The following is a 24,134-nucleotide window of genomic DNA, read 5'->3' as shown; positions in this document are numbered from 1 at the left end:
AAAGAAAAACAGAAAGGTGCACCAGCAGCTGATTCCAGAGTTAACTTGCTTGCAGGAAGGAAGAGCAGGAAGAGAAGGACCAACATACGCAATACATAAGGGACACTACAGTCTTGTTACAGATGCTGGCAAATATTTGCGTGGAGCAGCAAAAGAGGAATGTGCCGTTGGGCTAGTTTGGCTTGACACATTGCTGTTTTCCAGTGCAAAGACGTAACAACAGACAAGACAAGACAGCACATTCCTGTCACTGCCCCAGAAAACAACACTACGCAGAACAGAGACTATTAATGCATACCTCTCGATCTCCTTAGCCTTCTCGAGAGCTGCGGCGGCCTCGCGCTCTTTGCGCTCCTTGTCAGCAGCGGCAGCGGCGGCAGCAGCAGCCTCGAGCCTGCGTTGCTTCTCCCCTTCGTGCTGTTGCTGCTCTAGACGCTCGCGGTCAGCCTCAGCCTTGAGGCCTCCCCAGGCACCACCCCCTGCACCGGGTTGGCCTCCACCCCCTGGTTGAGGCGCAGGAGCTGCCCCACCAAGAGGACCGAAAGGTGCTCCACGGTGCAGGCGTGCCCATGGGTCCTGGCCCAAGCAGCCGGCTCCCAGGTCGCCCCGACTCGCAAAGAGACTGGCTGCCGAATTTGCTGACAACCCAGCTGGAAATCCAAGCAAAACAGCACTCGCTCACAAAAGGTCTCTCGAAAGCTCCATTTTCAGAAAAAGTGATGCTCTGGACTGGAACAATAAGCAATCTAATTAAACTACAGACACAAAGAAACACATACAATCTGGGTTGTCTGGCACACATACGGGTAAATTATATTGCATTACCAAACAAGACATAGTGAGTAACGAGTTTTATGTACACCTTCTCTGAATTCTAGCAAACGGTGTCTGTACTTTACATTGCCTTCACTTCTTAACAACTAACAGATTCGATGTTTTTGTAAGTATTGCGAGCTGCGTGAAATGTATACGTGTCATTGTCATACGAAATGCTATCTCTGACTATTGCTTTTGTTTGTTCATGCTATATTATGCTGCTTGTGTACGTTTATATTGTAATAATCTGCGGTCCAATCTAAGTAAACTCATTTAACCGCTTTAAGCTTGAGTTACTACTAGCCAACTTTGGTCTGTCTCTAACGCGATAAAGAAACGGACTGCAAGACAGGGGAAAAGAATAATGTAAGCACATTCTACAACCCCAAGTAAATGCCATAATGCAACAGGAGGTCTGAATGCCAAACATGTGGCACAGCCTTCCATTTCACTCCTGGCACTGTTACTGTTCTTTGTGTCTGTCCGCGAAGGTAGTGGCACATGGTAGTTTCAGATTCTGTACCCTCTAGACTGCAATGATGACACCTAGGGAATCAAACCTGTGACATCATGCTCAGAAGAAATGTGCCACGAGAGCGCCCTAAGCTGACATGTCAAAAATAATGTCAAATATAAGAAGCCTACTACTGCCGTTTATGAGAACAAAAAACTGCAAGATGTGCTTTTATTCTCTCTCTCTCTTTTTTTTCATGCTGACAATACAGAGTGACAACACGTAGTTTCAGAGGCAGCACTACGGGCACAACTTTCAACCCAGGCAATGTATGTCTGAATAAACAAACTGAAACTGAAACTGACGGTAGCCCTGCAGACGCAGCTTGAAGGCGCCTATAACCTCCGTCTACACGAAATGTGTAGAATAACTCACCAAGCCCTCCAAGCGTGCCATAAGCATTTCCAGCGGGTGCACCAACAAATCCAGGGAAACCGGGCCTTGCAAAGGGGGACATTCCAGGAGGAGGAAGCACTCGTGATGCCGTTGACCGGCTGAGAGAACTGCTCGATGTGGACACTGGCATTCGACTCATGCTTGCGGCTGAAACGATTACAACATCAGAGTTACGAGTGAGGGCACAATGCCTGACAATAAACTATAGCATTTGCAATTTGCAGTGGTGGAACAGCCATTTGACCTTTTAGCGCGGGTCCTGGTGCAGGCTAAAAGCCAATCTGGCGCAGCGACAAGCACTTCTGGTGCACTTTCCAACATAAATCCACATACCAAACGCAGTCCCAATTATAACTGAAACAATCAATAAATATGTATAAAGAAGCCAGCTGTATGAGAATCAATGAGGCACTTGGACTAAAAATTACCAAACTACAGTCGAACACGACTATATCGAACCCATTTACATAGAATTATTCTTTATATAGAACAATTTCTGAACACTGTATAGTTGCAATAGGTATATATAGCAAAAGGTACGCGTGCATTGAACGAAAATAGCAGCAACTCCCAATATATTGAACGTCTAGCGGTGGAAAAGTGCCCCCAGAAGTTGGCTTTCCGTCGTGGCGGCGGGGAAACCCAGTGACGTGGCTCCATCAAACCGCTCTCCCTACCGTGACCGTATTGCGTCGAGAGAGCCGTCAATGCCCTCCTGCAAGAAATGATCCTAGCCGGCCCGCAGTGCTTGCTAAAAAAGTCAATCAGAGGCTCTTGTGCCCTCGTCGTGCAAGATGGTGCAAGTGCAATTTGTTTCATTGCTTTTCGGGTTCATTGTGTTTGCGCCTTGTGGGCCTTCACCCGCAGTGTTGCAGTGATCAAGCGACAGAATTCTCCTTTCGCCGTGAAGCTTGAAATCATAAATAGGGTCGAACGCGGTGAGAAGTCAGATTCCCCGCAGCGTACAAGATTCCGAGGAGCACTCTCAGCATGATCTTGAAGAATACCGTATTTACACGATTGTAAGTCGACTCGAATGTAAGTCGACCCCCCCATATCGCGTGACCGAAAAAAAAAAAAAAATGAGAGAGCATACCCGACGGCGCGTTCGATAACGAAAATTTATTAGTAGCTGACATAGTCACTGGACTACTCGTCTTCACTAGTGCTGCCATCGTCATCGTTGCTGCAGTCCCACAGCGCGTCGTGGTGCAGCGAAATTTCAAATTTGGCAAACGACCGCACCAGGACATCTTGCAGAATAGCAGCCCACGCCAAATGCACTCAAACACACGCAGCCGTCAGGGAGGCTCTTTTGACAGGTCCGGTTGGCGTAATTTCGCAGTCTTCTGCCGCCAGCCACTCGTTGTACTCACGGCGGAGCAGAACCTTAAAATTAAGGCGAAGGTCCGGGCTTGTTTCACGACCACGTCGCACTTCACTGGCAGTGACCGATCACGCATTTCAGCGACGTACGCCGCAAGTTTAGCCTACAGCTCCGGAAAGCGTCCAGACTTTGGCACGTGGGAAATTTCTCACTTGTCATACCAGGTGAAAATTTCGCTTCGCTACAGTCGCCACTCTCGCACCACCCGTTTACAAACATCGAAATTGCTGCCCGCTGTGCAGTGATTTGTTTCTTCGGCGTAAAGGATGGCAGCCCTTTTGAACGGTGCTGTGAACGAGTGCCGAACGATTAGTGGGCCTGGAGCACTCATGACGACTGGGGAAGCATAGAAGTAGCACGTAGCCGGCACTCAAGTAGAACGCGTCAAATGCCAATACTAATGCCTTCAAGCAGAGAAAGAGAAACCAGCGAGCAGTGTCTGCTCTTCCATGAACTACCGATACTCCCCGCAAGCGCCGCCGTTCTGAGGGTGCCACCGCAAATGGGAACAGCGGCACTTCCATAAACTATTGACACCCCCCATGAGTGTTGCATGCACTGTAAAACTCTCAAAAATGCTGAAAAACCCTTCCGAAAAGCGAAATAACATGCGGGATAGCGAAAAGATACGGGTAGGGCCATATAGCAAACATAAAATTCTAACTACGTCGTAGCTCTCGTTGGTATCGCTTTTTTTTGGCGGGGCCATGTTTCGGTTTCGATTGTAAGTTGACCCCCCAACTTCAGACTTTCAAATTTAAAAAAAGGGGTCGACTTACAATCGTGTAAATACCGTAAGCAGGAGATTAGGGCTAAAGCGTACGAACTCGCGACGCGGTGCCCGTGGCACCCGGTACGTACGCACAGTTGTGTACAAATGGTTAATCCAAAATTGCTTCAGACGTGCCGGCTTCCGCGTGCCCAGTGATGACTAATTTCTAATGACTGCGACGAAGCCGCTGCTGGTGTTGCTGAAGTTTGGACCGAGCTGTCAGAATTTCTGGAAGGCGTTGACGAATCGATGGTCGACGAGTTTGTTTGTGAGTGCAGATGATGTTGTCATGACCATGGGAGAGCCCAAAAACGAAGACTACAACATTGCCGACATTGTACCGAGCATAAGTGAAAGTGGGCACAATGAGAAAAGCAATGACGGTCCTTTGCCCACGTCTTCCGAGGTGATTAGTGCACTCGCACATGTCCGGTGCTTCTAGGCGAATGTGGAAAATGGCGGCCTCAGGTGCTCCGACTCCTTAGACAAGGTGGAGAAGTGCGTGTGTCGCAGGCAGCAAAACTGCCCAAGCAGAAGAAAATACAGAACTATTTCATGCGAAGCTAAGTTGTTTCATCGATAAAGTGATTTTATATGGTATGTGCTTTTAAGACATCCAATTCTTTAGCAGGCTTATATCGAACTGATAGGTGTTTTTTTGCGAGTTCGGTATAGCCAGGTTCGACTGTGTTTTCATTTCCTGAACAGAATGGCTTCCCTAGTCCGTATATTGCACTATAATGCCCCTTCTACCAGGCACTCGGCATTCTGTGTGCTTCAAGCCAGCAAGTAAAAAAAAAAGTTTTCACGCGCGCACACACACGCACACACATATGCACGCACACACATGTGTGTGTGTGTGTATAAGGCACGTCACCAAGACAAGAGCCTAGCACCGTGTGCGACTAAAAAAAAGCTACAGTAAAGGTGTCCACGGGCTTCTAATGTACACAATCTTTCCCGCACAAGTGTGCCTTGGAACACGTGCAAGTTGAATAAATTATAACCATGAAATCTGCTCTTCCAATTGTGCAGGGTTGCAAAGGCTCCCACTCATAACCAAATTATATCTCAGAGATTGAGTACACCCGTGTTGTACGATAGGTTTAAAATGGCATCGATAACAACTATGCTAAATAATGTGGGACCTGACACCATCCTTCCAAGGCTTCCTTTTTGATCCAACATCCTGCTTGAGCAAGATACTATGCTTGAGCGACTCGTGAATACTGAACTGCAGCACCATGGCACAAGCAAAAAGAGCGCACTGTGGCAGTACATCGGAAAATCAGCCAGAGGAAAGTGCAACAAAAGCGTGAGAACAGTGATTGGAGAACCGATAGCATCTGCTATATCTACTCTCATGGCCTTTCACTTGGTGTCATGGCGTTGACTTGGCACAGGATAACGACGCCAACATCGTGCACCAGGTTTTGGCTTCAGTTTCTCCGCAGACTGTAGGCGGCATCAACGGAAGGAGGCTCTTATTTTAATGCTGTATTTGGTGCAGGCTTGGTACAATTTATCACTAAAATTAAATTTTGGAGCAGGACGGTGCAAACGAGCACTCCTGCCACTATTGGCACAGCCGTTGCAGCACTGCATTTCACTATCACGAGTAAAAAGTTTACTAACAGAAGTAAAAAAGAAAAAACGATCCCAAGCATTATGAAGATCTATGTTAATGAGATGCATTTCTGCACAATTCATGGGATTTAATGTTATACAATGTTCTGGTATGTGTGCACTTCACTTCTGCTGTTAGGACTCGCGAAGGGGCCATCAGAAGCCAACGGACCACCCTGTAAGCACTTGGTTTTATTATAGCACGACTGCAGCGCATAGACCCCAAACGTTGTCTGTACGGGAAGACGTAAAGGCATCTCGTGCGCAACACCAGACACATCAGCGCCATGAGAATGAGGAGATATCCCCACGGACGTTCGTGGCACTAAACTAGATGCATCAGCTGCTGTGTACGAGATAGAACAAGGGAGAATGCATGACGTCACCCTCTAGCACCTGCCAACAAGTGGTCTTAAGGGCGCAACGTGAGCAGTTGCGATTGAGGGAGCATAAAGCCCGATACATAAGCTTAGAGAGAACAAGGAAACACTTTTATGCACTGCATGCCATTTGAGTAGGCCAAGGTGGTACAATATCGCACAGCAGCTCAAAGTGCTGCTGCCAAAGGAAAGCATGGGAAAACGGGCAAGCTCACACTTTTATGAATTGTTGCTATGCAATGCGACGCACGCTCCGAGTGTTTTAACGGGTCACTAAAGGCAAATACTAAGCCAATGTGGACTGTTTAAATGCCTTTCCAGAAATTTCGCAACGCTTCTTTCATGTCAAGAAAAGACTTAGCTTACGAGAAAACTGCATCTGAAGGATCTGAATACCTTTTTCGAAGTTCAAATCTCCCGCCACGCAACCTGGGGAGTGGTGACATTGCATACGCAATCATCGCCCTTTGCTGCCGTCAGTGAGTAAAATGGCGCCCGACAGACGGCGGCACAGAGCCAAGACAGAGTGGCAGATTCGCCGCAGCAGCTGCTTTCTGATCAAATGGCGTAAACCGTTTAGGCATCCCAGGACAACACATGGAAGTTGAATTCTCTGCTACTTGCAGTTTGTGCAAGTTTCGCAAGCCAGCAAGACAACTGCAGCACTACGCGATCAGGAAAGTACTGAAACGCGAAAGCTTGGGCGGCGCAGAGTCGAGTGAAAACGAAACCTTTCGACCGCCCGCGTCATTGTCAACAGTAATTTCAATGAGTAATTTTTTCTAAGCATGAAATGGGACTGGACAATCTTATAATATAATACGAGGATGTTTTTTGCAATAAGTAGTTGAGTACTAGTGACAGAATTTAACTGAGGAGTGCTTTCGTCATCGGGCAAGTGCTTTAATGTCCCGGGAGAGCCGCTAACCATGTCCTGTATTTACCTCACTTTCTCCATTAAGGCTCTGTTTGCTATAACATTGAAGCCTTAGACATTCTCGAGCACTAATCTATCACTTTAGCTTTCCTTTGTATTTGCCTTTAGTGTCCCTTTAAAGCACTAACTTGGATGAGAGAAGGACATTTAATGTTCCAATTCTATCGAACTCCGCATGAGTGCTATATCTTATTGGGTAGAGCTGTAGGCTGCTGCACTGGGGGAACCAAGTTCAAAACCTACAATGAGACACAGTCAATATTTTTGAGGCTGTGAATGGGCTCTGCTACCCAGCTGGATATATGCGAGAAGAAACTGGGTATCGATTCAAATAATTCTGCACATCGAAAGCAAAAGAAGCCAGAGCTGCCATCACTCGAGCGACTACTATGTGGCACAATATTAACACAAACCTGCACACGTGAGGTGTTGGCAGGCTTTAACTACGCCTGCCATATGAATATTTTCTTCAATGGCCTTTTCTGGATGAATTGCATACTTCTGAACTCAATAAGACTGACGTGCTCGGACCTTGCTTGTATGTATTGAAAACACTGAAGTAACATTTCAGAGATTAAAATCAAACAAAATTTTCAAACTAACAGATCTTAAATTATATTCAGCCAATTGGCCTGCACTGTTTGAAGGTTTAAGTATTCTTGAATATGTTTGTAAGCAGCAGTTGAAATAGTGGCTGCCTTACAAAGGAACATCACAAAACAACACACTCACCTATGTGACCGGGGCTAGGTGCGAGAAAATTGCCATGAGGTGACGCTTCGAAGGGTGCCCTAGGGTGGCCAGCTGCAAACATGTTTTTCAGGTTTTATGAGTGCAATCTGTACAGAAAACATGGTTTGAAAACAGTCTACCTAACTGTAACAGAGAAAGCAGCGGAGACAGTAACGCATTAAAAGCTCAATTTTATTGATGAGCTGTTCAAAAAAACATGAATACTTCAATGTTTTCGCCAATGTGGAGAGAAACAATTCTCCTTGTGCGTACTCCCACACATATGTGGAGTCATCAAGAGGCTTTTGATTTAAAATGTGATTTCTTCTTCACAGACAGTTAATCAAAATTGACTGTGCAAGCGCTCGACTGGTTCAGTTTCGTATCATAAACCAAAGTTTGGCTTAACATCACTGTCTACTAAAGCGTGGTCTTGCCAGAAAATATGCTGTACAACTGTAACTAGATATGAATCAATGAAAGCTTGCTCTTTCTAACCAGGAGAGCTTTTTTCATTGAACCCTAGACTCTCTGGTGGCAACCACAAAGAGCACACTCCTGACACAGTGTTGCTTGGTGTCAATGTATTCATTTCTCATACAGCAACAATGAGAACCAAATTATAAGACCAACCGGAATGTTTTACAGTTGGTGACGACCCAAAACACATATTGCCTGGTAATACGGTGCAGTTACTACGCAGCATAAAACGTTTGCTGCAATGCCGGGTGATGCCACACTGTAACTGCACTGGGAATGCATTTCGTGTACTTTTTGGTTTTGGCTCCCCATACGCACTACACTGCATATTTTAAAGAGTGCCAGTGACGACAAATATTTGTGCCAGGATCACTTTTTTATTCTTGCTTCTTCTTTATGACTGCTACATTCCATGACGAATGGGCAAGGGTTGTACAGCTCCCCAAGTTTTTAATAATCTCACGGGAGCGTCAACGAAACACCACAGTCAGCACTATGTCACAGAGTGCCCTTGCGAAATTAACAAGCTGAAGCGCGTGTGTGCGCAGCGTCCCCTTGCACAAGAATCGTCAGCTAGTCTAATCCATTCGCTTTGACATAGTTCCCCAGACAAAACCCCTGCCAAATGTGTAGACGAGTGCTCCCGTGAGACCATTAAAGACTTGCCCAGCTGTACCGCATATCCTTGCCTTCAGCTCTTTTTCCAGTACTGTGGTTTTGCACTTGCCCTTCTCTATGTGCAAGCCAGCATCGCTTTTTTAAATCTAGTTTCAGTTTTACAATTGCCTTGTGCAGATCGATTTGGTGTGCTGAGGGGCGCATAGGTGCCAAGTGGGGGAAGGACAGCTGCTTACTGAAAAAAACAGGCAAAAGCTAATTTACCTCCGCCTGGCCCCAGCAATGCCGATGGAAAGGCACTGAGGTCGTGCGGCCTTGGCAGAGACGAGTACAGGTGATGATTCTGCGCCCTCAGAAGGTCACCTTTGGCAGACAGAGAGGCAGAGGAGGGAGGGGGGCCGGACGGCGCTGACGCACCAGGCCCAACAGTGGAGGGGCCACTTTTGTGAGAGGCAGGCTCTGAGGATGACTGCTGCTGTTGCTGCTGCTGCTGTTTCTGCTGGTGGTTGTAGATCTCCCAGGCAATGCGGACATGCATGGCGCACCACCGACCGGACTTCTGTGCGACCAGACAGATGCAAGCCAGTAAAATGAGTGAGAAGACAGGTTTCGAGTTACAGTAACTTTTTGCTGTTGCTGCTTCATTATTGAAGAGATATGCCAGTTAGAGCACACCGTCTTAAATCACAATACTGGAGAAGAAACGCACAAAAAAGAGAGGTGATAAGGTATTTGTGGTATTGTCAGCTTGGTGTACAGCTTTGTCCCTTGAAATAGAGCATTCCAGGTTAGACAACTAAGATTTAGTGAAAGCTCGGACATGCTTCAGGGGCCTGGCGCTGTATTCTGAAACGATCCACTTCGGCAATACTATCACCTCGGCGATGGTTCACCATCAGGCACGCGCTGATTGGCTGTGTTAGCAAAATTGGATGAGCTACCGCCAAGGCGATAGTATCGCCGAAGTGGAACGTTTCAAAATACGGCCCCTGTAGTGTAGCTACGTGTCTGCCATTAAGAGTTTCTTCCACAAGTTTGCAGCACTGCGCAGTTCCGACAATACAAATAATATACCGTTACAGCAACCAAGTGATACCAACCAACTCCAGCACAAGCATGCAGCCCATGTCTGGTTGCCAGCGTACTCTATCAGAAAACTGATTACGAAAAGCAAGGTCCGGTGCATACAAATTTTACTGTAAGGTCCCTAACCTGAGCCGACAAATTAAGGTAACCAACACTTCACTCACATCTAGACTTTCCCTCACCTCTTAACAACCGCAATGAAAGACTGCCATAAAAATTATCTCCCTGACCAGTTGATGTGGTCATGGAGTTGTCAGATATGCTAGCTACTGCATTATGGTCTTTCACACAGAATGCTCCTAGCAGACAGAGCTAACGCAACTACAGAAGTGGTAAAGAATGTTGGCAAAGTTTTCCTTGTATCACTTTCAGCATTGCGTAATACGTTGTCCACAATTCTTTCCCACTGCGCTTGCAGGAAAGCTGCATGCAAGCTTGATGTTATAGTGCACTGCACAATTGCCAGAAATAATTTTTAAAAATCAAGCACATCAAGCACTTGTAAAAGTAGAAGCTGCGGGTTCTGCCTGCTCTTTAGAGAAGTGAGTGGAGGCTCACAATGTACTTACTCTTGTGAGTCTCTATGCCATCGAAATTAGCTTTCGCCCGATATTTCGATACTCCAGACACTGTCAGCATAGCTTTGGTAGAAAAGCAAAAGGGATCTGCTCAAATCAGTTGCTACATACGACGACAAGCCAGGCACTTCAAACCACAAGCACACGGCAGCAGACAGGTAACATGCAGTTAGCAACAAATAAGTGCATTTAACAAAAACAAGGAAGGAAAAGAAGCTTTGCTTTATTTGCTGACCAGAACTTAGACAAAAAATTTGGCACGTAGAAGGTTCCATGTAGCATTGCTTTTTCTCCTATAGATACCCTTGTAAAAGTAGTACACACATGCATTTGGACAATGGACTGAACTGGCTATCAATATCACAGCGCACGTGCAATATTGCTAAGTGGTGCTGAATTGCGCAACAAACAAGGGAACTATGGACCGCTACTTGATTGATCTATTGATTCATGGAGTATAATGCCCCCAAGTTATGACTAGGGTTATGAGAGACGTAGCCCAACACTCACGATTCATTTTGATTGCCTGGGGTTCTTTAATGCGCACCTAAATCAAAGTGCACAAGTGTACTTAACCCCACTGATGTGCGGACGCTATGATCAAGACGTGACCCCTTGCTATACAATATGCCGCAGCCATTGAGCCATCGTGGCTAGTAAAAAACTTTCCGGCAGCAGGATTCAATGCCACTGAACAACATCGCACTCAGCCGGCAGAATGAATGGCAAGTTTCATCCGTTGTGTGAATCTGCCTGATTCGGAGCTTCTTCCAGATATCATATCCCCCCCTCACTTTCAATACACTGCCAAAATACAGACAACATGCCGCAACCTCATATCAATCATGGTCTCAAGTTCATTATAGCAAACCTGGCCCCTCGGTTTTAACAAATGCCAAGCTGTGATAGTGAACCAATTTTCCCAATTCAATGCAAAGAAATGAAGGCAGTATGGTTTCAATAATTGCATTCCAACAGAGTATCAGCCACAATAGTGTAAACCTCCAACATTTGCGAAGGAAAGATAGAATGGGCAAGCTTCGCACTATTTCTAAATCATCAGCAGTCATGACAGAGGCCCTTGTAAATGCTATAGGCCTCTAGTCAAGCCCAATTGGCATCCCTGCAAATATAATCTTACCTTCTTGTTTTTTTCTGTAGGAAATTTGTTGACTGAAAGGTTTCCAACAATTTGGTTCATGCCCAATCATGACCTACTTATGTAGAAACAAGAGGCAACTGCTGCTGCAATTACCTAAATTAATGTGCCACTAAGAAACCAAAGTGGTCACAAATAGAAACTACTCTTAAAAAAAATGTTATGAATGGTATTTTGTGAATTTTGTATACAGACTACCAAAATCAGAGAAATAATTTTTAGCTATATAAAATGGCCTTCGTGGCTGTGAGGTACACACCAAAGTTGTTACACTATACCAAGGTAACATTACAAATGATTAGCTTGATGTCCCCTTCAATGACGGCTCTTCAGATCATTGAATTCACCTCACCATGCTGAATAATTGATGGTCATTAATGGTACAAGGCTGCAATGCTTGTACTGCCCATAAGAAATACCACACCAAAATTTCTTATAGAACAAGCATCCACCATAATGAGCTTTGAGCACTGTATAAAAATTTCCCATGACAATGTAAGGTAACCAAAAGTTATTTAAGAAAGAGATTGTACTGGAACCTTTCTATAAGTTGCAGCTAAAAAAAGAAACAAAAGTGGTGCATTATGCGAAATGAGTGGGTCAAGATGCTAAGGGACTTGTGTGCGTTTGATAGATGAACCTTTGCGCACCAAGTGAAACAGCATCAACATCAGAACCCCTCTTTCATTCCTTGATGGCCAGGAAAAACTAACCTTGACTGAAAAAATGTGGACCAAACCGGCTCACGCCCTGTCAACACAGAGTTGCACAGTGAGCCACCTTTCCAAGCCTATTGCTCACCGCAACTCGGAGACAGGACGACGAGCGCTGTGGCTCCCGATTTTATCAGTCAAGAGTAGCCTCGATACTGGTTTGCCCAGTCAATACCTCGTTTGGTGAAGTATTTTTTTATTTGCTCAGTTTCACTGTTGCTGACAGCAGTGTAGACAATGTGGTTGGGAAGCTAATAAGTGATGAGAATAATGATGTTTGTACCAGGTCATGTACTTTGACTAGGGGGGGGGGGGGGGGGGGGCAAAACGTAAAAGGAAAGAGGGTTGTTTAATCTAGCATCCTGGACTATTACAGCATTACAAGGTGTCGAATGAAATCGCCACGTTTTTCTCTTGATAGCTGCTTGCTGCCGTAATAAGCTTTCACTGAACAATGAGAAGGCACACCTTTCTGTGCAGTTTCACTGATACTGCTTTTAGTGGTACATGACCGTATAAGTTAGTCTGCAGAATGATGCCAAATATGTTAACACGGTATATAGTATAACAGCAAGGATGGTACATGCTTGGCTACAAATTTCATCAGCCCACTGCTATGGTAGATGTAGGAACTTCACCAAACAAGTGACTGACTCGGGGCAATGACAGCAACTGGTAAAGTGGATGAGAGAGGGATGAAGATTTAGAATTACCATGTTCTTGTTCTTCACAAGGGGGTTCATCTGAAACAGCAGAGCACACCAATTCATGCGTGTCCCCATAAAAGCAGGAACACAAAAGCAGAGGGACACACACACTGTTCTGTGCTGAGAAAAGTGAAACCATTTAACACCTCCCATGCTTTGTTTTCTTTGGCCAAAAGGTATTTCGAAGACTTTGTAACCAAGCTGTATTAAGGGCACCCTAAAGCAGCTGAAGTACGAAGTTGATTTACTGAAGTAGTCTTACAGCTTCAGCTAGTGTGGTTCACACTAAGAAGGATGATTAACAGGGGGTGCTGACTAGCCTATCTCGCAATGCGCTTGCCAACTAATGTCCTGATGACGCGATGTGCACTCTTTTCCACCACTTGAGCCTTTGAAACATGCTCCCCCTCTTTTGTTTCTTTTCTAGCTGTAAACATTATACGTGTGCACGCTGTACGAAAACAACTTGTAAGCAAAAATGAACATTGGCCATTGGCATGTCACACTGTGCCAACATCGTGAAATCCAGTGGTGAATGTGTGAAATGAGTATCACCTATGTGCACCAGCGTGTCGTCTGCGGATGTCGTCTGCTGAGCATGTCTGCTGCTGGAAAAAGGCTTGATGGGCCCACTACTACACTGAGAGCTTGCAGTATTGCTGGCAATGCAAAAAGGCATGGACACTGACGCTGTATGGTTACTGCCAGGATTAGGAATAAGCTTCCGTCGCCGCCTACGTGCTCCTCCATGAAGCTTAAATCAGCAGGACATAAGATGTGACTGCCTTATCCGGCGAGCCAGCACACCACTCTATCCTGAGTAGTAGTCTGCATACACTCCCAGTGCTTTGCAAAATTAGAAAAGCTTTCACCGCAGGGCCTTGGTTATGACATTACACTTGACTCTCGTTACAACGGACCCTGATAAGCCGACAATAAATGTCCGTTTTATCCAAAGTCTGTAATATTTGAAACGCCCCACTTCCGAAACTTTCGTCACAATGTCTAACAACTTTAATGTAAATAGTGAGCAACAAATGTTTAAAGTAAAAACTAGCAAAACAAGTTGCAGTTTAGCCCAAAAGGAGAAATATAGATTGTGACAGCGAATTAAGGAAAACAAGTGCAGCAGCAGCAGCGAGCAAATTGACCTTCAAGCTGTCTCTCGCTTCAATGAGAACTAAATGTCAGAAGCATAGCGCATATGAAGCTACCAGCACTGGGCGCACTTTGTCCGCATTGCGCATGACTCTCAAGATACGAAGTCTCACGTGGTCAAAATTAATGCGAAGTCCTCCGCTAGGTCTAATCTAATCTAGATTAATCTCTAATCAGATTGTGGCTTTGGCACGGAACACTCCAGATTTTTTTTCTTTCTTTTTTTTTTAAACTGCTGTTATCATCGTGCACGGTAGAGATAGCAAACTTCACGTTGGAACACTACAACGCATGGGTAAGTGCAAACTGGCAAGACAAGCTAAGCTTATCCAAAACATGGGAGGGGTTAATCAGCATTCTATGACTGTCTAGATAAAGAGCTTGTTGTTTAAAAAAGTGTGTGTGAAGACTTACATTTGTTCAAAACATAAAGACAACCACATGCAAGGCGTAAAACAAAACGGGAACAATGCTTGCTAGCGCTACGGCTATAGAGTTTACAAGGACGCAAAGCAAACACACACCCTACTATGAAAGCAGCGAAAGCATCAACAGCAGCAGCAAAGCATGCACCATTCTGAGAGCAATATGGTGACCTCCAAAGGAAGCTGAAGCCAAATGAGTCTCAACAGTACACATTTAAAGTTGAATGGCTCAACAAAGGCAGCACTCAAAACATTACACAGCCCGGTACACTTTCTTCCCTTTAATCAGGAACGTTTCCCTGCCAACAACAGGCACAAGTTCGAAAGAGATGGACTTCATATGTCCCAAAACTCATTAACTCTATTCAAAAAGCTCTGTGCTGAAGTGCCTTATACAATGAAATGCTTAATTATGAATTGCTTTGGGCAAGCATTGTTGTACATTAGGCGTGTACATGTGCGCATCATGTCTGCATGCAAAAGAAAAGTACCGGTCTTATTGGTCATCTCCATAAAGCCGGAGCACTACAAATTTGCCCAATACATAGCAACATGTAACTGGGAACAAATGACATCAATTTAATTTTAAAATCTCGATCACAGGGACTAAAAGCATGAGGAACGGCAATGATAAGGCAAATGTCAACAGAACTTTTTGTGTAGGATGATGGACCAAGCATTCTTACTTTTGGCTGAAATGCAGCAAGATGGGCAGGTGATACGAATGGGGTTCCAGTGGCCATGCTTGGGTTGAGAAGTGGAGACAGACCAGTGTAACCGGACAACCCCAACTAAAATTGTAAAAGGAGAGAGAGAGAAAATCAAACAATAATGTTAACAGTGTGCTTTACCAGCTGAATTCTATACTTTCAATGTACTGTTACAAAATTAATCGTAGAATTTCATTGTTATCATCCACTGTGGTTGATACAAGGGCACGTTGCACACCACGTTCCATGAAATTTACCCATTTACAAAGACACGAAGCAAACACACCCTACTATGAAAGCAGCAACAGCAGCAGCAATGCATGGCATGTTCTGTCCCGCATGCTTTGAATAGCAAGAACAAACCTGACCCATGGGAGACACAACATGCCTCAAGATTTGTTTAATCTGCGAGGAACGTGGCGTACAGCATAACATTGTCATGCCGTGCCATCTGCGTTGGACAAACTGGGCAGTGTATAGACGACAAGCTGCGCAAACACCTATACAACTATGGTCTGCTGTCAACGCCAGGCCATCTCATGGCGCACTGAGCTATATGCAAGCGCAAACCAATTTTTGACAGGACGGAGATAGTTCACGTGTCAACAACCAAAGAAAAAAAGCAGAAGTCATCAAAGCTTATGCCAATAAGCGTCGTGTCTCATGGCACATGTGTCAGTGTACCTTTCATAATTGCGAGCAAAAAAAAAAAAGATTGTCTTGATGCGTGACAATCAATGGCATCAGTAGGCTCAAGAATGCGTTGTTGCGCACACAGTGTAGGCACGTGTACATGAAATTGTTCTTAGAAGAAAATAAACAGTTGGTGGTTTGCGTTTAGTGTCCATCTATGCCTCGGTGTGGCTTTATCGTAATTTTTTGTGCTTAAATTTAAGTCAGGTAACATAAAAGCTGTCAAGGTAACACAGAAATATAGACACACACTAATGTTGCAACAAGTTTCAATGTTAAGCTCACAATGTAATGTAGGAGCCTGTACACAAAGTAAGGTAACATTAAAATAATCTGTGTGTGAAGTAAGCAAACTTACTGCGGCACTTCTTGAATAAAATGGAGAGTCCAGCTTTGGATGGAACTTGTCATACTGAAAACAAGAAAAAGGAAAAAGTGTTAGAAACATGCTCTCAGCAAGAAAACTTCATCTAGCCCAAAGCAAGGGAGCCAACTAATATCAATTGATTACGTATTTATGCTCTGAAGTTGTATCTGGACCACAAGGAAAATGACACCGGAAGGCTCTCCTTCACTATCCACCATGTGATTTCCATTTCATCTACACAATGGGCACTGGAATCTCAGTACAATGCGAGTTTTCAAGTTTTCTTCCATTGAGACGTAATCGCTGTCATTAGAAAGTTGATCGTAACACCAGAGCCTTCTTCGGGGGAGAGGAGGGGAACAAATATGACATGAGGTTTTAAAAGAAGTTATTTAGTAAGCACTACAATGTCATCGATCAAAACGTAAGCGCTTACAGAGAGAAAAAAAAAAAAGTTGAACAAACCACAATCGAAATATTAGAAATGAATGAAACATAAGTTGACAATGGAAGTGACATAACTGCACATTTATTGTTTATTATTTTCTATATTTCTAAGAATATTGCCACTAAAACACTGAGGCATGTCACTTGCCCCTTCGCAAGTGCCTTCTGGACAGTGAGGGTTCTTTTTCTGCCTTGAATTACAGTATGGTTCCATAACATCAACTTTGAAAACAGCGGACATAACTATAATCCTTGCTTGTGACAGCGTTGTGACGGGTAACCAACATGATAGTCGTTTCTGATCGCACTTGGACACTACCATGAGAGTGAACACACACAGTGATCAGAGAGTTGTACAAGTACAACACGAGTAGAAGTAAAATGCAGTCCAAATTTCATTAGATGAGATGTCTGCGAGTCATTGTTCGTGCTCCTGTTAAAACAGGAGAACCTAGCTGTTTCACGGTAATGCCACCAAACATGACGCGATGCTCGACATGATAGCTTTTGCGCGACGTAGATGAAAACATTAGGATGATGACAACATAACTTCGCGCTATCCTGAGTCTTATGTTTTCATCACGTTTGTGCTGAAGCTACGTACCTGCCAACCTGTCAAGCATCAAATCTGTAAAAATCCCACAGACAAGAAACAGGGGAAGAGAGGTGGCGGGAGGGGGGGGACTGGCATACATTGCTTTAGTGTTAGCTCTGAGCCCACACATTTTATGGAATAGATATACACACTTCATTAATAACATTTTACCTTCAGACGTAGAACACATGAAGCAGCAAACTTATAACAGCACAGATTGACAAGTAACAAAGTGTCTTTAGATCACAGTGACTGTTTCACTGACTTCACTGTTGCAGACTTGGCCTGTTTTAGGAACTCGTTATGAACGAAAGTTGCCCAAAGCAGCTACCTCGCTGCCCTCTGACATGTGGTATCTCGGGCAGCTGCGAAGAGGGCACTCCAGGTACCTTCTTAATTTCAATTCTGTCTGTATTTTCCAATATCGTGTTGCTTCATCTTTTAACACCTAACATTTTGTAAAACATGATGCAACATTAGTAAAATAGTAGAACAAGTTTAACTAAATAAACTAAAAAAAAAAAGAAGTTTGAGATGGTTGGCAGGTGTCAAGCTGCCATGTAATCAAACAAGCTCACCCAACAACACGAAATTACTGGATAGTATAAGCGCAATTTCTTAGAAGGATATTGAAGGCTAAGCATTGCTTAGGTACAACCTGAAACAAGGTTACAAGAGGAAACAAACTGCACTACAAACAACAAATTAATGCCCGTGTGCCTACTGCTCGTAAAACCACAGACGTGCCATCACTACTATCACTGACCAGGTGAGGTGATGGCTGCGGCACTAGGGACCCTGCGAGGGCAGGGGGCAGGAATGGGCTGTGTGCTGGGTGTAAAGGATGATGCTGCTGCTGGGCAGGTTGCGTTGGGTGATGGTGAAGTTCAGTGCGCATGTAGGGTGGCGGCGGAATCGCTATTGACCGGTCCTGAGATGCCAAGAACCGCGTGTCCAACTCTCGTCGCAGCAGGTCTTGGTCTAGGTCAGGCAAAGAACCAGATGGAAGTAGTTAGAACATTGCCCGAATGCTAGAACAGGCCTTGTCATGCTGGCCCATCAAGTTGAGATGGTTAAAGTGCAGACAACGTTGTCGGGAAACGACAACTCACTCACATTGAACACATCAAACAAACGGCAGATCACCACAAGAAACAAGTCGACACTTGATGAGTGAAAGGTCGCACGATTATGGATGTAACCCCATAAGTTAGGCCAGAAGAGTGCTTTGCAATGATGCTCTAGCAAGGGTTTGGTTCTGGGGTCACCATTCTACCCGGCTCCTTTCTTTCATGTCCTCAAGTAGAGAGTGCCATTACAAAGTCATCAGTGTCAAAATTGTTTATAACTACTTTTCTGACTTTGCAGCATTCTTTTTTTCTTTTTTTTTTGGGGGGGGGGGGGTTCTAGTGGATATTTCCAGCAGATGACAAATCCATTCAAGAAGGGGGGGGGGGGGGGGGCAATTAGGCTAATTTTACAATCTTTCTTTTTTGCAAAAGAGCTCTCTGTGGGAACCGCTGACTGAGAAGAATGTAACTTGGATTGTGCTGAAACCTCAGAGCAAGTACAATAGTGTGAGGTCATGGAAATCAAGGCTTTTTCTCACATTTCAGCCACTGAAAGGTGGCTAGGACTTTGGTTTCCTTACAATGCAATGAATTCTTTCCCAACAGACAGTAAACTAAGTCTATATCCTAAATACAAGCTGGTGTGGGGACCTCGGAGTGGCATTACCCTCTTTAGTTATTGCCTTCGTTACTTATTTAGTCATTGTTATTCAGTTGAGTCTTTCATTATTGCGACTTTCCTGCCTTACTAAGCATCCTCTCAGGGTAAGAATGTACATTTTGCTATTGCAGAAGCACAATTTCCCACCACAGCACAACCTAATATCGCTCTCAAGGGCCCTTAACAAGCAGCGTGGCTTACTTGGCAGCAGAGGCGCATCTGGCACAAAGGCAGTGGGTCCAGCAGGCAAGCCCAAAGCAGTGGAGGCAAGTGGGGGAGCCCCTGGTGGTGCGATGGGGGGAGCGAACATTCCTGGATGAGGAGGAAACCCCAGGCCTGCAGCCGCTGCCGCTGCCGCCGCTGCTGAGGAGGCTGCGGCGGCGGAGGAGGAAGAGGGGGAGGGCCCGCTGCTGCTGACAGGCAGTGGGGGCGTGGGTCGGTGCGCCGCCACAGGTGGTGTCCCCATTCGTGCTGATGGAGGGCCGTTGCTGGTCACCGGCACTCCTGGGTAGGAGCCGGGCCCGGACCTGCGAATGGTGCAAAGAAGCACAGACTATGTTGTGTGCTCTGCAGCCTCACTCCTGCCTTAGTGCAACGGAGCAAGGAGGAGATGCTCAATTAAACTCCACAGAGAAATACATCCTCAACAGCTGGGGTGCAATGCAAAGATGTTGCCACTAACATTCAGCACTGTGGAAAGTGGAGTCCTTGTACATGTTATAGAATGAAACACCAATGCACTTCACCACAAATTTTGAAGGTGCAAAATTTTTAAACTGGTGCGAAGCGCAGGATTTTGGCAAAATGAACATTACTTCATCTCTGCTCGGTGTCAATTCCACATCTGGAACATGTGCTCCATAGTGATTCAATACAAGGTTAATTGTTAAATTTATTAATTGGCTAACATCATTCTGCAAATTGTCTTGCGAGTAGTGTCTGTCTCTTCCAAGATATCATGCTGATGTGACAGAATTGTGATATCTACCGCAGGTCTTTGACATTTGCATGCGACACTCAAAATAGGAGACCCAAAGCCAACTACCATACGAGACTTGGACAAATAAATGTAATGGAGGAACTTACCTCCTAATGTATCTCAATTTTACTTTGCCGAGATGCTCACAGCTGGCATCATCGCTTTTGCAGTGTGAATGCTACCGGCAAACACTTGCCACCAGGATGTGCAAACTTTTGCCTTTGCCACAGTGGCTGTGGCTTTATATGGGAGATAGTATGTTTGTAGCACAATCGTTTCTGTTAAGCCAATTGACTCGAAATGGAAAGAGCTGTTGGGGAACCGAAGAACGCTCACCCAGCCCAGGGCTTGGAGAAGACCAGGCTGGTGAGGCTGTTGGAAGATGCACCGGAGTAGATTCCCGGCGGCAGGTTGGACCTCTCCGGCACAGAGCCCAGTGGCGGTGCCAGGGAGCAGGGCGTATTGTTGCGCGATCCCCCTCGGCCGCTGCCGCTGCTGCTACTACTGCTGCCGCCGCCGCCGCTCTCCTTGCCCTGCAGCGACTGACTCAACTGGCTGAGGCTGGACAGGCTGCTGTTGGAATGCGAGCTTCCCAGGCTGGACGTCGGGGTCGGGGCGCGCGTGGGCGTGACCGCGAGGCCCGGGCGGGCGGCCGTGGCCGGCGGCGGCGTGGGCAGCGCGGCCAGGAACGAACTCTGCGGCGAACCTCGGCTGCTGTGCGGCGAGCCGCGGCTGTGCGGCGGCGGCTGCACCAGCGAGAAGGGGAACAGGGGCCCCGGCGCGGGCGCAGCGGCCGCGGGCGTCACGGGCTTGGACACGCTGCCGCTGCTGCCCTCGCGGCTGCCGGCGGTGCCCGGGTTGTGGACCAGGTGGCTCGCCAGCAGCGGCGACGGCGACGAGCCGTGGCCGGCGAACGCGCTGCCGTTGCGCAGGGGAGGCGGCGCCGCACCGCCGCCCACCGAGGCCGCGGCCGCGGCGTGCGCTGTGGCGCCAACGGGTGGCGTCGTGGCGGGCGTCGTCGGTGTCCGGCTGTTGCTGAAGAGGTGGTGCTCGCGCGGCCCCACTAGCGAGGCACAGCCACCGACGCTCGAAGATGAAGACGAATGGTTTCCATTGAGCGCTTCGGGCGGCAGGTAGGGCGGCTGCGACAGCAGTTCAGATACGAGGCTCGGTGCCGGCGGGGGCGACGGCTCGGCCGACGGCAATCGGCAAGGCGCGGGGCTGCCCGGTGCCAATCGGGGTCGCTGGTGGATGCTACTGCTAACGGCGCTCACGTTCACACTGCTGTTACTGGCGCTGGTTGTGGTGGTCGTGCTGCTCGAGCCGAGACCCAAGGCTGGCGCACAAGACGTGGCGCTACTGCTGGTCGTGGTCGGCGTGCTGACCACGGGCGACGGAGCGCTCGTCACGGCGGGCGTCACGGGCGCCGCGGCGGCAGTGGCGGGCTGCTGCTGCTGCTGCTGGTGCTGCTGGGGAAGCTGCTGCTGGGGAGGTTGCTGCTGCGGTTCGGCCGGCTGCTGCTGCTGTTGCCACGAAGGCCCATTGTGCAGCAACGCGGCTGCTGCGGGCGACGGCGGTGCTCGCCGTGCCAGGGGGGGACTAGAGCGGGCGCTGGGCGGCACGCACGGCGGCGCGGCTGCAGCGTTGGTCGTGGTGGCGGTCGTCGGCGTGCAGCTCGCAGTGGTCACGGCAGTGGTTGGTGCCGCCGCTGCCGCCGCCGCGCCGGCGGGTGTAGTGGTCGTCGTCGCCGCACTGGACGCCGGGCTGGCCGCCGCCTGGCCGAGGCTCGGCGCTTGCGGGGGCCCTGCACACACAGACGGGCAGGCACGGCATCGTCAGGGTCGGCAACGCGACATTCGGGTAAGGAACGAAAAGTGGTGAACAACGACGCGGCTGAGCGCCTTCTGCACTTGCACGTCCACGCGACGCCTGCTTCCTTTCCGAGGACTCAAAGCGTTATCTCTAGGTTTAATGCAGGTTGCAACTAAATTTATTGACACCATCACCCTAACCTTAACCTCCATTCGACAAAGACCAAAAGCCAAAACTTTGAAATTTGATGGGGCGAAGGTACTGAATCCAAGTTGGAACTTATCCATGTAATTCCACTCTAGCAAGGCTGCAGTACTCGCGGAGTTCCTGCAGTGCTACCCTATGAAGTGCTACCAATGCAAAACGATTCCGTACAAGTGGATGTGACCAATTACAGACGCAAGACCCGGTCGTTACTCGCATTATCTCTACCGTGGCCACACACGAAGTGCCTCGAACCGACTCGAACCGACCCTCCTGTCGCCGGCGGCGCAAGCGAACGACCCTGCAACGAAGCGAACGGCCATGGCGTTGCTGCCACGATAAGCCAGCGCGAGCGAACCGCCGTAATTGCGGAGACCACTTAAGCCCATTCACACCGACGGCCGGATCCGGAGACACGGCCGCGTTCCTCGCGCTCAACGGCAACCCAAGACGTGCGCAAACAACGCGGTTGCCGCATTAAGGAGGCACCGCCGGCCAGAGCGCCGCCGACAGGAGAAGCGTCGTTATGTCCTCTTAGGGTCAAGACGTTGCCGCAATGTAGCAAAGGAACAGCGTGTACACGTTGGTGCGACACCGCAGTGGGGTCATCGCGTGGTGGACGGCGATTACACGCTTCGAGCTGCGCGTAATAACAAAGAAACCTCCCGCGGCGAGAGAAACCTTCGCGAGCCGGAACAAGGAACTGCCGCACAGCGCTCATCGCTGGACCTAAAGGGGCGGCAAGGCGAGCTAGTGGGGTCCACCACGGTACGTCGTCGTAACACGGTGAGGTGCGGCGCGAACGACCGCCTCCGGCCTCGCATCTTCGCCGGTAATTTGCGGCGGCACACTGCACGTATACGGCGGCAGTGGTGACGTCTAGTCCTTGGGCGGCTTCGCCCGCCGGTCGACGCGTAAAATGAGACCGCGGCGCCCACTTCATCACGCGCAACCTTGCGCTCCGCGCACCGTCATCGCCTCCGCCGCGCGAGAAGGAGGCGCAAGATTACATGTTTGCGCCTGCCCCTTTTCTTCACCGAAAGTGATTAGGGAGGCCCTTCTCGAGGCGCGACCCTGTGCGTTCCTTCCTCCTTTACCCGCGACGTACCAAGAACGGTTCTCGTCGGGGGTCTCCATCTATACACGCAACTTCCTCGTCGGCAGGCTGCAACACTAATCTATCGACGTGGTCGGCAGATTAAGGTAGCGTGTATGTACGCCCGAAGCGCGCAGTTGCGGTCATTTGTGCAGCACGTCGTGAGCAAAGATAACCTTGGAGCACCGCACAGCGCTCGGAGGACCGAGTATAAAAGACGCTTTAAGGAAAACGCGATCGACGACGATAAGGTCTCGTTACAACGTTCCTGTCGGTGAACTCCAGAGGCGCGGAGAGTGGAGCATTATAGCGCGCTTCGATTTCCCGCTACACGCGTTCACGTCGCGCACGTTCATCGACTGCTTCGCTCAGTTTTTCAGGCCAGAGTCTTCGCTACGGTTGGGCACGGCCCGAAGGTCGCTCGCCATTCGCAAGATACGAGGGCACTGCTACGGAGGACGACGACGACGAAAGCAATGTATAGAAGGCTCGTTTCGTGCACTGGTGCAACAATTGTAAACCCGTGTACACCTAAAGCCTGTTTCGAATTAGATTCTAGCCCGGAAGTCCTACGCGGTCGTAACACATCGTTCAAACGGCAGCAACAGCCGCTGAAACGTACCTTGCTTTCTGCTCTCGCACAGCGACAGCAGCTGGCCGTAAACTAAACCATCGCGTTCAGTGACACGCTCCGATTATAACCGCCTCTTCGCCCAAACTCTGGTCTGAAAGAGGAGAGCGTTGTGCGGCCACAGAGGCAAACACGGTTAATTCACCGACGCTTTTTTCGTTCTCTTTTTGGCTGCTGTCAGGAGTGGAGGCGAAAGCAAACAGCAAACAAATAAAGATAAAGGCCCACCCCAGGCGGCAGCAAAATAAAACACGAGTGTTCGCACGTCTCGGCAACTATCCTCACTATAATAACGCAGGGCAGGCCAGAACGGGGCAACCTCAGCAACACGCCCGTTCGCCGGCGGCAGGGCGCAGCGGGCGGGAGGAGCAGCTTCGGCCTGCGG

General features: G+C 47.9%; 1 protein-coding gene across 5 annotated transcripts in view; it reads right to left on the bottom strand.

Moving 5' to 3' along the window:
- Window positions 1–24,134, bottom strand: part of LOC139056115 (autism susceptibility gene 2 protein-like) — a 444,462-nt gene that overhangs the window by 6,509 nt on the left and 413,819 nt on the right. For 4 of the 5 annotated variants that reach the window (XM_070534006.1, XM_070534007.1, XM_070534010.1 and 1 more), the window contains 10 exons: window positions 20,343–21,810; window positions 19,229–19,554; window positions 18,063–18,277; window positions 16,246–16,299; window positions 15,171–15,275; window positions 12,908–12,937; window positions 8,923–9,217; window positions 7,561–7,632; window positions 1,706–1,873; window positions 299–650 (listed from right to left, as the gene is read on the bottom strand). In XM_070534006.1, the coding sequence (XP_070390107.1) occupies window positions 299–650; window positions 1,706–1,873; window positions 7,561–7,632; window positions 8,923–9,217; window positions 12,908–12,937; window positions 15,171–15,275; window positions 16,246–16,299; window positions 18,063–18,277; window positions 19,229–19,554; window positions 20,343–21,810 (3,085 nt within the window). The remainder of the gene's footprint in view (window positions 1–298; window positions 651–1,705; window positions 1,874–7,560; window positions 7,633–8,922; window positions 9,218–12,907; window positions 12,938–15,170; window positions 15,276–16,245; window positions 16,300–18,062; window positions 18,278–19,228; window positions 19,555–20,342; window positions 21,811–24,134) is intronic. The other variant, XM_070534008.1, reaches the window with a different exon arrangement.

This window comes from Dermacentor albipictus, chromosome 2 (genome assembly GCF_038994185.2).
Source record: "Dermacentor albipictus isolate Rhodes 1998 colony chromosome 2, USDA_Dalb.pri_finalv2, whole genome shotgun sequence".
Lineage (NCBI taxonomy): Eukaryota > Metazoa > Arthropoda > Arachnida > Ixodida > Ixodidae > Dermacentor > Dermacentor albipictus.
Note: the sequence above shows the minus strand (reverse complement) of the source record. Positions and strands in the feature narration are given on the sequence as shown.